The sequence below is a fragment of the Mchenga conophoros genome, linkage group LG17 (assembly GCF_057382185.1).
Source record: "Mchenga conophoros isolate Kocher_MC1m ecotype Shallow Benthic linkage group LG17, M_conophoros_male_GT1.1, whole genome shotgun sequence".
In the NCBI taxonomy this organism is placed as follows: domain Eukaryota; kingdom Metazoa; phylum Chordata; class Actinopteri; order Cichliformes; family Cichlidae; genus Mchenga; species Mchenga conophoros.
Window position 1 is genome coordinate 29,689,880 of NC_140542.1, and position 13,661 is coordinate 29,703,540.

Consider the following 13,661-nt stretch of genomic DNA (forward strand, 5'->3'; position numbering starts at 1 on the left):
TTTTATTTTTTGTGTTTCACGTGCTTTTCTTTCTTGCCTATTTTTTCAAACTTGGATTAACACAAACATTAGAGAAAGTAATGTGATCCTTACTTGAAGAGCGACTGCTTGGCACGCTGTGGCTTTTTCTTTGCAAAAAAGGCAGCAAACTCACTGCCAGTGCTCGCATAGGAGTGCTGAGCTGAGGGCTCCGTAGCACTGCGGCTGTTCTTCACATCCAAATACTCCATAAGCAGAACCTAAGCAATACAAAAAACAATGGGTGAAAAATCTGAAGAAACAGTTTTTAAGAACTAAAAATTGTTTCTAATGCAGGGGAAATATATTTAAGTCAATCTAATCACAAGGTAAATGTAGCCAAAATGCGTGGTACACAAAAACAAAGAACTGGAGGAACATTTTGCAAATAATTAGCGACAGGACAGTAACATGATTGGGTATATAAAGAACATCTTAGAGAGATTAGAGAGAGAGAGAGAGATTCTCAGAAGTAATGAGGGCCAGAGGTTCACCAATATGCAAAAATTACAAATAGTGGTGAAGACGTTGAATATCTCATCATTTACGTTACATAATCTCATCAAAAGGTTCCGAGAATATGGAAGAAATATATGTATGCAAAGCCTAAAATCAATACTGGATCTTCAGGCCCTCAGGCGGCGCTGCACTAAAGACAGACATGTTATGGAAATCATTGCATGGGCCATCCACAAGGTTAAAATGTTATCATGGAAAGAAGATGCCAGCAAGTTAACACTAAACGACGTACTGCATCTATTACAAAAGCGTGGCAGTGTAGAGGAGTCCAGCTGCTGAACTTGCCTGTTTTCAGGTCAACTGAATTTTCAGCAACTAAAAACTTTTGGTTTATCATTAATAATAAAACAAAGAAGAAATAGGAATGTTGAGCAACTTTGTCAGATAACAATAAAATACACTCCTCTCTAAAAAGTCCAGCAACTGGTCTCAATTCACAAGTTAAATTTTGCTACACAGCAGTACACACAGCTTGTCCCAACTTTTTTGAGGCAAGTTGCTGCCATCAAATTCTAAATAAATACCGGTAATATTTGGTATAATCGGTAATCGGTATTTTCTTATTTTTCTAAGTTCCAATAAAATCATTGCATTCTATTTTTTACTTACATTTTACATAGAAAGTGACTTTCTATTTTTTTAAAGTTATAAAGCTCCAATCATGTCACTTTAGAGTAAATATTTTAGTGTTTTCTTTTAGTCGGTCAGCAGAAATAATGCAGTAAGAATCACAACCAATTATTAACTTTTAAAATATTTTCATTATTTACATTTTTTAACATTTTTTCTGCTGTACAAAAAAAGTACAAGCAGTGCACAAGTTAAACATCTATTTCGAGGGGCTGTTTCTTAGTAACAGTAAAAATGAGATGTGATAATAAAATGTACAGTTATATAACAATAATGCAAACTCATCTTGAGGAGTCTTTCTGAATAAATGTTATTTTTTTTTTTTTAAATGTCACAAAGTCACCTGTATCATGTTTTAATGTAAAATGACGAAACTCCTTTTTTTGTTGTTCTTATATGTATACCATTTATATGCTTTATCTTAATACTACCTAAACTCTGATATGGTAACATGAAGTCCTTAGGCTTACTAATGACTCACAATCGTATCCTTGGAGCTTGACCCTCCTGCTCAGTTCTGTTGTCAGATTATTCATGTAGGGCTTTTTTTATATCCTAAGGTCTTTGTACAGCAGGTGTCTTTATTGATAATAGGAAAAAGAAAACAGCCTCATTGTCATGTCTAGTTTGGTTATAAAAAATGACTTCAAAAACTTGTGAGTTTGATATAAACTTTTTGGATAATTTGGGTTTTCATAGCCAGACTTACAGAAAGATCACATGCTGCTACATGCTGTCCACGTGACTTTGCTTTTGTCTCTTTTTTTTTTTTTGATTTCTTATTTAATTTTTATATAGCTTTATATGACTGTTGATCTATTCACTTTTGAAACTGCCCTAAATTTCACTGTACATGTTACAGTGACACTAAATATGTTTCTATTCCATTTTATATCCTATTCTAGTACTGCTGCTCAATGAAGAGCTTTAAAGCAAAGCTTTATTGCAAAAAAAATAACCAATGTAGATTTGTTTGTTGTTGGGTTTTTTCCCTTTGATTTCTTGACAGTTCTTGTGGCAGCTGTGGAGAAACATCTATTTTCTAGAATACTATTATTTTTGGTTGAATAAACCCACAAATATTTTGGTGACTCATGCGTTCATATCACATCTGATGGGAAATTGAAACTTTAGATGACTTTTTTTTTGCAGATAGAGTCTGCTAAAAAAAAAACTAAACAAAACAAAAAAGGGCTGGTATAAACTTTATATTTTTTTATATTTTTTGTGGCCTTCAGCATAAACGTGCATCACAAATAATTATGAAGAACAGACCTCTGGACAGAAGGCAGCCAACGACATGACTGGGTACTATTGATGACTGCCGAAAAAAGTCTTGTCATCTATTTCTCTGATCTGTCTGCGTGATCCATGGTGAGATCTATCAACGTCTTATCATGCTTCATAAAAATCTTATCAATTTCTAACAATAGTCCAGAACAAGCACACTGAAACACTGGCCAGACTCAGAAAGTTCACTTCCTCTCCTTTATCATTCTATCTGCACATTCCCTCTGTTTCTTTCATTGTCTCATTTTTCAAAATCTCTTAGGGCGTCATCTCTCATTTCTCACATTTCTATTTTTTCTCTGTTGCTCTCTCTACCTCATCTTTTCCTTTCTCTCTCACCCTTCTTCATTTCTCTCTCTCTCTGTGAATACATATGTTCTAAAATAGCTTCCCATATCTAATAGCTTCATAATTTAGAAGGGCCATTTAGCCTGTGTGTGTCTAATTCTGAGACGCAGTGTGGGTCAGCCCAGAATGGGACAGGAGTAATGGCTGAGCAGATGGAGATCCATCCCAACCATAATGATGTAATTAACACTGCGGAGAGCACCCCTCCCATCAAGCACGGGAAAGCCTTCAGTCGCTAAAAGTCATATTAATCCAAGTGCACATCCATGGAAATATGATGTGGATCGCATCATCTCAGGTAAAATCTTGTGTTAGATTTAGTTAAATGCAGATGTTTTACTGGAAATTTTTTAAAATGCCTTTTAAGCCAAAATGGACCCAAAATGAAAAGGACCCAAAAATCTTTTATAACTTACAACCTATAAATTAAACAAGACTGAAAATATGGCTTTCGTCACAGACACTCATGTAAATACACAAGCTAACTGTTCTCGCCAACACACTTCCCCTGATCACATACAGAGCTGGAAAACATATTACACACGCCCTCTCCAACTGGCAACAACAGAGCGACCACTTGCCACTAGCCTCATGCTGCAGCTAATCCTATCAGTGTATTAATTACTAATGATGAGCTGATGGAGCGAAACCCCGACTTGCTTGCAAGCTAACACCCAAGCAGACTTAATGAAATGCCAGCGCTGGGCTGATGAAGGGGCTCCGACCCTACTTAAATTGCATTAGCCCAGAGACAGAGTGAACTTTGGAGGCAATTAACTGGACTGTTAGGACAGAGAGAAAGATAGAGGCAGAGAGGGATGGGAGGTGGAAAGCAACACCGAACGGGAGAAGAAAAGAAGGGGAGATAACGGTGCAAAAGAGCTGTGGAAAATAGAAAGAGCAAAGGATTATAGGTGGAAGTGAAAACTGAACAGAATGCTAATCGGAAAAAGGAGATAAAGAAAATGAGGAGAAAGACCCAGAGAGAATACAAGTACTTAGGTAACTAGTTAGTATTTGCTGATTTAACACCTTTGAGTGAAGTTTACAAAGAGAGTTTGCTGCTTAAGAAATCTCTGCCAAAGTGGTAAATGGCCTGTATTTATATAGCGCTTTTACTAGTCCCTAAGGACCCCAAAGCGCTTTACATATCCAGTCATCCACCCATTCACACACACATTCACACACAAGTGATGGCAAGCTGTAGCCACAGCCACCCTGGGGCGCACTGACAGAGGCGAGGCTGCCGGACACTGGCGCCACCGGGCCCTCTGACCACCACCAGTAGGCAACGGGTGAAGTGTCTTGCCCAAGGACACAACGACCGAGACTGTCCAAGCCGGGGCTCGAACCGGCAACCTTCCGATTACAAGGCGAACTCCCAACTCTTGAGCCACGATCGCCCCGCCAAAGATCCTCTGCAAAGTATGCTACAGAGTTGTTAACTTACAAAAGTTCTTCACATCAAATGTTCAAATTATTTATTTATCCATTAGGGAGATGGCTCATTGATGAAGATTTCATTGCTCCTAACAAAGTTACTTTGTCGTAAAGCCAAACCAATGAAAATGTGTTTTAATTTGTAGTGGTGGTAACTAAATACATCTTACTCTTACTCTACAGTGTGAAAACTAATTAGAAAGAAAAACAGAACAGTTTAAGAGGCCGATGAATTCATCCTTGTCGCTTGTCAAGAGCGTTTCAGTTTGGTTTCGAGTTATAAAATGACAAGCAAGTTATTTCTTAATGCCACGGATCTCAACTTTAGCAATCTACATATCATATAAGCAAACTACAATCAGTCATGCCATGCTGTCCAGAGTCTGTTGAACACAAACAAGGCACAACCTAGTTGCTTAGCACTGACTGTTCCAAATATAGCATTCATGCATGCAAACTTAGAGCCCAATCTCAGTGTGTGAGGATGGTACCAACATTAATCACGAATGAAATGTTGCAGGTGGCAATAGTTTTGGCCTGTTACCTGTCTCCCACTAATACTGTTTAATGTGCTGTAGAGGCATTTATATAGATCAACACTGTACTGAAGCATTTCATCTTATTCCAAGATAACAACCCTGCAATCTAAATTCATCTCTGATATTTGTTGTAATACCAAAAAGTAATCCCTCCTATCAATGCAAGCAAGCACACTCAGCAAACTTGCAAAACTACTCCTAAGACCTGGATATATTGTACTTGTCTCAATCCTACGACCATGGCAATCTTATCGTCAGCTTTTCTTTCTCCCTCTTACCCTTCAGGTCAAGAACCTGAAATCCTATTAAAGCTGCTATTACTGCAGGCACAGATTCTCTTACTGTCACATGCTTTTTACCAAACAGCTCCTCTGTGAAGCACACAACAACGGAATACTGAAAATAAGGAACTATATTACAACCGACATTGGTGAAAGTATATTTAAAAGAGGAACAGCAATAAATAGGGATTTGGAAAAGCACAGGATGATTATGCGGAGATAGAGGGACATGGAATCATAAAAAAAAAAACCCAGGGAAACAACAAAAACCAAGGCAAATGCAGTTGCACGTGATATAAAATACAGGTCCTTCAGAGTCAGCTCAGGAATGATCAGCACTGTGACTGCAGTTGCCAAATCAAAGAGAAGGCTCAGTATTTCCATAGCAATGCAAAAACTCGTGAGACATTCATTCACTATTATTCAGAATGGCCACAAAGTCCATTCCATTTGGCAACCTACATTCCTGTATTTTCCTAATCTCTTATTAAACCAAGGTCACGCACACACACACACGCACCAAAAACAGCATGTCTACAAATGGTCTGCTGAATTGGTAGTACTAATAGAGAAACAAGAATTCCTGGGAATATACAAAAAAATAATGCTACAAAGCTCTCTTAGCACTTTAAATACTGGCAACAGCTGGTACCACATGGAAGAAACTCCCATCTTTCAACATCTCCTGTTGTTTAAACAGCTCAGGTGAAGAATCAGCCAAATAAATATTACAGCAACATCTTGCTATGAGTTTAGCTGGATGCCAATTATATTAGTCCAATGGACTTTCACTTTGACTTCCAATTAAAGAGATGAGAGTGAGAGAGATGATGGAACACACACTTTGAATTCCATTAAAAAAAAAAAAAAAAAAAAACTTAGATTCATGGGAAAATCCATGAAACAGAAACAGGGAGGCTTTGACTAATGGGTCTTCACAGCAAATAAGACTAAGCCTACAACTTCCTGTGACTGGAGTGTATGTTTGTGTGTTTGAGTGGGTAAACATGCCAAACACTTCTAAAGAGATGACAAAAAATAATAATATTAATAATAACAATAATTTTGCCAGCGCTTTTTAACCAAGATGCAAGATGTTTGGTACTTGAGTAGATTGGACTGATTTAGTTTGGGATGAGACTCAATGTGCTGAGTGCTAAGTTAAATTAAAAAGAAGGGAACCTTAATGGAAGTCAGCCTTTGTTATTCATTTCCAGCACTCCCATGTATTTCTTCCTAACTGAAGTGTCCTGATGTCACCTTTTATGCTTGGAGGAAGCGTATACTCATCTTCTGTTCTGTCCATTAGGGCCCTAACAGCTCAGCAATCAGTTCAATTATGGAAGCATCATTCACATTTTTGCAGGTGAGCACTAGTCATTGTGTAAACTAAGCAGTCAATTGGCTAAATTTAAAGGAATAAATATCACTTCATTCTCTCTCCTTGTTTCCACCTTCCTCCTCTTATTAAGTAATCTTAAAGCAGCTGAGAGAACAATCTCAGCACTTTGTTTCTCTTTTCAAGTCTTTATTGAAATCGGCTGTCTCCCACTAAATCCCTTGGCTAGTGTCTTGTCACAAAACATTGACTGATATCCCTTGCTGCCAGTTTGAAGTTAAAGCCCAAAGTGTCCTTGGCCGTCAAAGAAAAGGGTTCTGTATACACCCGGTATTGATTGTGTTCCAGAAACTTCAATAACCTTCACAAGTTCTGACAGAGCTTCAGCCACAACTACTCTCTCAGTGCTGAACTCTTGCTAAGCAGCAGGAGTTCCCACCTGGAGGGGCTGCATCTAGTCAATCTTTTGAAGGCTATCTTGCTGACAGAGGAAAGGGAGGTGTGTCTGAATGTTCACTGAAACCCTTTTTACTCGTCTGTGTCCTTGCTGTGTCCTCAACATTTTTTTTTGAAATGTAACAAACACTTTAAGTGTATTTATGCTATAAACAATAAATGTGTTTTATTCTCTTTTAAGAGATATTCAGAACAGCAGTGAATACATCAAAAGGATGAAGATTAATGGACATTATAGCTGAGCATATGCATCAGCAATGACATCGGCTGGTCTGACTGCTATCTTGAACAGGGAGCTAGATATTTTTGAATAATGGATCAAAACAAACTGATACTTAGCACATCCACAGTAAAAAGTATGGTACTCAGTTAAAGCTATGACATGAGACAGTAATACCATATAAACATACCAGCCATCCAGCAAGTAAAGGAAACCAAGCTCTTGGGCATTATCCTATACAACAAACCGCCTTGGTCTACACTCTACAATATGGCAGATATTGTATTTTATTGCATAATTTTCAAATGTCACTTATTTCTTCTTAGGATATCTCAGACTTTTCATCATCTGTTGAAAATGGATGGTTAATTGAACCTGTTCTGAATGTACTTGTGGTTCTTTACACCATGAGAATGGTAAAAACTGTAGTTTTTTATAGATTAATATGAAATGGCCTTGCTGGCCCAGTGTAATTGAGATTTATGTGGCTCATAAATTAAAATGAGCCTGACTAGATTAAGTGAAGAATTCCTTTCATTTTAAATATAGAGTTAAAACATACTGCTTATATGTGACTTATTGGTTATATTCTACTAAACTAAAAGCAACTTCGCTACATATATTAGTATGCTATGTACGTGTACTGTACACATAAAATATCTTGATCTTGAAGAGGTGGACAACTGTAATAACTCCATATGAGACACCCTTTATTCAAAAGATTATTCACACATATCGTATAACCATCAACAACTAAAGACAATTATTGCTAAAACATATGTCATACGTCAATGTTCAGTGATTTTTTACGTATCTGGATTATGTGTGTGTGTGTGTGTGTGTGTGTGTGTGTGTGTGCGCGCGCGCGTCTATTGGGAGGGGGGTCCACAGACATGGTAGACTTCCCTCCACGCCGCAATATGTAAATATTACAGTCTTTGGAGGCCAGAACAAATGTAACACATTGATTAAAATGTTGGGTGAGAACAACATAGCGATGTCTCTGCTTCATATTTAATTAAAGGAGCTTATTGTCTTCTGGCTCCTCTCTGGCAATTCACTTCTACTCATTTTCACTCTGTTGATGGGCTGATTTCGTACAATGCATATTTAAGCCACTTGTGTGTTCATATTTTTTTTTGATACAAACAAAACAAACCCCTTTTATTATTCAATAGCACAAAAAAGGATTAATTCATGAAGCAGATATGGATCAAGCTATAGGCTCTCTTCCTAACCAAAATACCCTAAATGACCAGGCAAATAATCAGGAACACAAGAACAAAAGAAAATAGTAGAAAACTCTGTAGGAAATTCATGGAAGCAAGATATCCTAAGCACTCTGAGAAGTAAGAGTATTACAGGGAGGGAGGATTTAAGAAAATATAGCATGAGGCAGGAAAAAGCAATCGTATTAAAGTTTCCTTTTTTAATATTTCAATCATTATTTAGAGCAACATAAAAAAACTTCAGTCCACCCTTGTAGTAAATTTACCTTTTGCTTTAGTAGAAAATATTAATAGCTTGTGTTCCCTTGTGAAGTTTCAATAGTCTAGGAATCAGTTCTTTGGGAAGACTAATGGTGAACATCCATATTTTCAAATACAGTCTCAAACATCCTTGTGTGCAGAGAGGAAACCACTCATTAAAAGTATTATTTGCACTCTGGTCACACACCAGAGGAGACAATGGTTTCAGCAAGCAGTCACACAATCAAAAATCCTTGTAGTATGTGTAAATGGCAAGCTAATTAACAAACTTTTAGGCCTCAAACCCAACAGAAGACGAGGTCAAAGGGTGATGATGGACGCCACTAGCCAGACTGCTAAATATAGATTTAATAACATTCTCACTGGACAGTCTTGATTAAGAATGTACGTAAAGGTTTATGAACTGTGAGATTTCATGAACTATGCTATCCAATTACCTGGTAACGTATTGCTGCTTCCATCTAGGTCACAATTCTAATGAAAGTGATGGATTTTCTCCTTTGGTATATATAAAATGTTGTTTTGACTAAAATTTTAATTCAGACATCATCATATTAAACAGTCCAGGCCTGCTTAACTGTCTGATGTCGTAGTATATTTTCGATGTCAAAAGAGAAACTTGATAAATATGTATGGATATACCAAAATTCCAGTGCGTTATTTCTTTGACAAAACAGAGTGCTTTGAAGAAAAGCATCGTTTCTGGTGAAAAAAGACGGAAAAAATTGTCATGGATAGATAGCGAGTAGGAAGGGCATTTGGTGACATGTGCTTAGAAATGTAACTTCAGTGGCGGCGTAAATAATCAATAGATATACTTGCACACATTATACAGAGAGCCACTAGAAAAACTGCAAAGTGGCATTTAAAACACTCCTTCCAGCCTCAAAACTACTGATTACCATACAGTCTTTCATGCTTTGAATCAATACTTCCACACTGAAATAAACAACCAATCATATCTTTATTCTATCATATCTTTATTCTCTTCCCCCTCCTGCCCCCCCCCTCTTTCTTAAATAGATAACTATCATATCTGATATCATATCTCACAGTACAATAATATTGAATGGGTTGCATTGTTGTATTTTGTCATGTTTCTCAGGTCTTTGTCTGAATTTCTACGAACATTATTGCTAAGGATTGTCTTATTGCATTGGAGTCACACTGGGTTAAATATGTACACTTGGGTTTTAAGGGGTATTTATTATTTTCTTCTTTTTTTTTGGGTTGTATGGAAGCCCCAAACGCAATTTCATTGTTCTTGACAATGACAATAAATAAATAAATAAAAAAACAGAGGCATCTCAGGCTTTTCTGAACATGGATTAGGACCATTACATGCATCCTGACTTTAGAAATCTTGTTTACCCGCTCCCCATTCTAAGCCTACCGGGCCCCAGTCACACACTGATGAACGGAGTCTCTCTGCCAAGGCCTTGTAACTAGGTGCACCGTGTGTTTCTGTCAGCTCTTGCATCTGTCTACTGGTATGTCATGTGGAAAGGTCAACCTGGTTGCTCTCAAAGAGGGGAAAAAAATAACACCCACCAAGAGGTTTCTGCCCATCAAACATGTGAACTGCAATAAGAGGCACAAGACAGGCTGGGATTCAAATAATTTAAGGGCAAAAGGATAAAGCATATTAGTAAAGCTAGTGGTAAAAGGTTTGGGTTTTAACAAGTCTCTCCTACTTCACTGATACCTTTGCAAATACTGAACTAACAAGATGCCTGAGTATTTCCTCACCTTTTAGTGGGGATTCTTCCTATTTGGACCCTTTAGCCTTCTGTCTTAATTTGTGTTATACAGTTGTGGATACTCATTAAAATGGCCAGAATCTTAAAATAATAAGGCCAGTGTATGTACTAGTACTGTAATGTGTGATGTCAGTGAGAGAGGATATCCTTAATATGGGCATCTCAGACACACAGCTGTGACTGACAGCACATAGACCCCTCCCATCTCCTGTTTTGTTTTTGAGGGGCAGTCAATCACATCAAAGTTCTGCAGTAGTACTTTTTAGGAAGCCCCACTTTAAAACCTGATAAAGATTCACGTTGCACAATTGTTATCAATCGATCAACAAACTACCATTCATTTACATCTAAAAATAGTTAACTATATTAATTCAAGTTGGTATCATATCTGTGTCCAACCGTTCAGGGACTCATGCCAGCAGTTTGGCCCAACTCTATGGGCTCAACTACTAGCTTCAAGAAAGCAGGTGTGAAATAAACCAGCTTGTTTCAGCCCAGTATGTGATAAATAAGAATTATTTTGAGCTGTGAATCATTCAAAACAGTTCTAGTTGAGTTAGAGAATAAAAAATATGGAGCTAGTCAGCACACAAAATTTGAAAGTATTACTTTTAGGTGGCCTATTCTGCAGCGGAACATTAAATGGAACATTAAATAAGAGTTAAAGTATTTATGCAAAACTAAAGAGAAACAAACTCGAGTGAAATGCATAATGAGTGACTAACATAAAGCTCACAACTAAAGTCTGGCTGGTGCTGAGAAGGCTCCTGCCCCTTTGTGGGTCTTAAGGCGTGAGATAAGAACTGGCTCAGTATCTAATAAAATTTAACAGAGCCACTATGGGAGCAGTAGGAATTTAATTTCTCTCATTGCTGATATGTGACTCTCTAAGACAGAGTGGGCTAAACGAAGGGGGTGAAAGTGAGTGTGGGAGTTGCGAGAGAGAAAAAGAAAGCCAGATAATGAGATTAAGGAGGAAATTACAAAGAGCAAGAGGGGTATGCACAAGGTATTGGGAAATTGAGAGACTGTAATACAGAGGCAACAGGAATGAAGCTGAAGGAAAGAGGAAGGGAAATGGAAATGCAGGATCATAGAGAAAGACGAATGAACATGCAGGGAAATGGCAAGGGGAAGGAGGGATGGACTACAGGCCTTTTTATTGATATAATCAGTCAGGAAATAATAACACGAGTGACTGAATAAGAAAACCTCATCTCACATAATGAGTATTCTAATCAAGAGATTACATTATCTCCCATCGCAGAGCCAGGGGACAGTGGAGGCCCTGGCAACTGGGTGTTGGCAGTGGTCGAATGCAAGTGAATGGTTTAATGTCTTATATAATGATGCTGGTAGAGCAGAGCAATTATAGTGCATGCCTATGCTGTTTCACACCCTAGAAACCCATACACACACCTAAACATGCCTTCATTTGTGCATCTATGCATGCCAGCTGGAAAAAGGACTAAAGTAATTGGAAGCAGAAGAGTGCGTGAGTTAGAAATAGATGGGTTTACAATTTAGCATTCTGTCATTTTATTTATTTTTACATTTGTATGATCAGTAATGAAAGTAGCAGTAATATGTCCAATCAATTACAATGGCAACATTAAAGGCATCCAGGTAGACCCTTGGAGAAAGTTTCTTCCCTGTTTTTATAGATTCCACTCAAAAAAAACAAAACAAAACCTGCTGTGTTCATATTTTTTATATATGTATTCACACTGCATCTAAATAGATCCATGAGAACAGCCTATTAATATTAAAGAAGAAGCATCTCATCCACTCTAACAATATCAGATGCAGATAAGTACATGTGTAGTTATCTTTTGCAAAATCGGTCGGAAAAAATGTCATAAATATCAATCACCCAATCAAGGATGAAACACAATCAAGGTGCATCGGTGTGTTTTTTTACCCATTGTTAGGTATAAACACAAACTGGGACACAGACGCATGCCAACTGTCACAGATTTTCCTCTGAGAGTCACTATCGGGTCAACTGAACAGCTGCTCACCCCCCCTCATCCAATCAGACAGGAGCAAGGATCAAGAACCGAGCATAACTACACGCCAATTAAAGAACCTTAAATTAATCCAAGCAATCAAGCCTCCTCTGTATTTTTCTCTAGCTACTCCTTGCTGACAGACTGAATGCCATCCATCACATTGCTGCCTGTTTCTCTACTGATTAATTTACTATAAGTGAAAGTGCTACAAGATTGCTATAAGAAGGGGGTTGGGGGGGATAAATCTAGAGTGAACAAATCACTGTGGCACTGAATGAAAAATAAAAGCCTGAGGGTATGTTAGCGTGGGAAAAGAAAACAAACAGGTCCCATTTCTAAACAGATAAATAGCCCAATAATGGTTGTATACTTTAAGTTGTAACGGTACATGTAAGAGCCACTGTAGAAGGATAATATATCTCAGAATAAATTACAAATCTATTTTAATCTACTGGCCATAAAGACATGGTAAAGTTAAACTGTTTCATATTATTCAAGCTCCTCAGACAGATGACTAAAATATTCCTAATTATTCTGCATAGCTTCATTTTATTTACATCTGTTTTTGTACACTTCATTGTCAGATATCGACTGCATTTCTTTCATCATTGCTGTTGCCAACTAACCTGCAGTACAGTCTGGATCTTAGCAGAGACATCTGCTTGCTCGTACAGCTTGATGCCCTCTTCTTGGGCCTGCACCCCGATGTGTTTCAGGTGGGTAAGCACCACACTGTGAGCCTGGGCCACTGCCTTGAACTTATCGAACAAGAGCTCAAGCAGTTCCAGCAGAAGCCTGCAGAGGGAGCCAGACAGAGCAGAAAGGAAGAGAGGAAGAGAAGGGAAGGGGTCAGGAGAGTCAGGAGTAAATAGAGACACGGGGAGAGGATAGAAAGGAGAAAGTGAAGTACAATTACAAAAACTTCAAACAGCATTAAATGGTATATTTAATTGTTTTATTAAAAAATTAATCTGCAGTATAATGTTTATTTAATAAGCATTTCACAAGGATCTTTATTGTCTATACAGGAACTAAAATAGACAACCAGCATTACTTCTACTGGGCACTTTATTTGTTAGGAAAATGTATGTCTTCCGCAGTAAATCACATGACTTGAGATTTCCATGTAAGTAAAATAGAGAGCTACAGGTGTTCTAAGGCAGCTTGTCAAGGTTATAGAATTATTTCCTACCTTTGACAAACAATCCCCAAAAGTCAAAATACACAGATTTCCACCTGTGAAGACCACTCTGTCATGTTTGCTTAAGCTTCACAATTAAGAAAATCCATTAAAACTACTGCGGAACAGTGAAAGGTTT

General features: G+C 37.7%; 1 protein-coding gene across 1 annotated transcript in view; it reads right to left on the minus strand.

The window, feature by feature from the left end:
* exoc4 (exocyst complex component 4) overlaps positions 1-13,661 on the minus strand; it is a 136,740-nt gene that overhangs the window by 108,322 nt on the left and 14,757 nt on the right. Inside the window, exons 8-9 of the mRNA XM_085251730.1 lie at positions 12,969-13,137; positions 94-239 (exon numbers count right to left, since the gene is read on the minus strand). Of these exons, the coding sequence (XP_085107856.1) occupies positions 94-239; positions 12,969-13,137 (315 nt within the window). The remainder of the gene's footprint in view (positions 1-93; positions 240-12,968; positions 13,138-13,661) is intronic.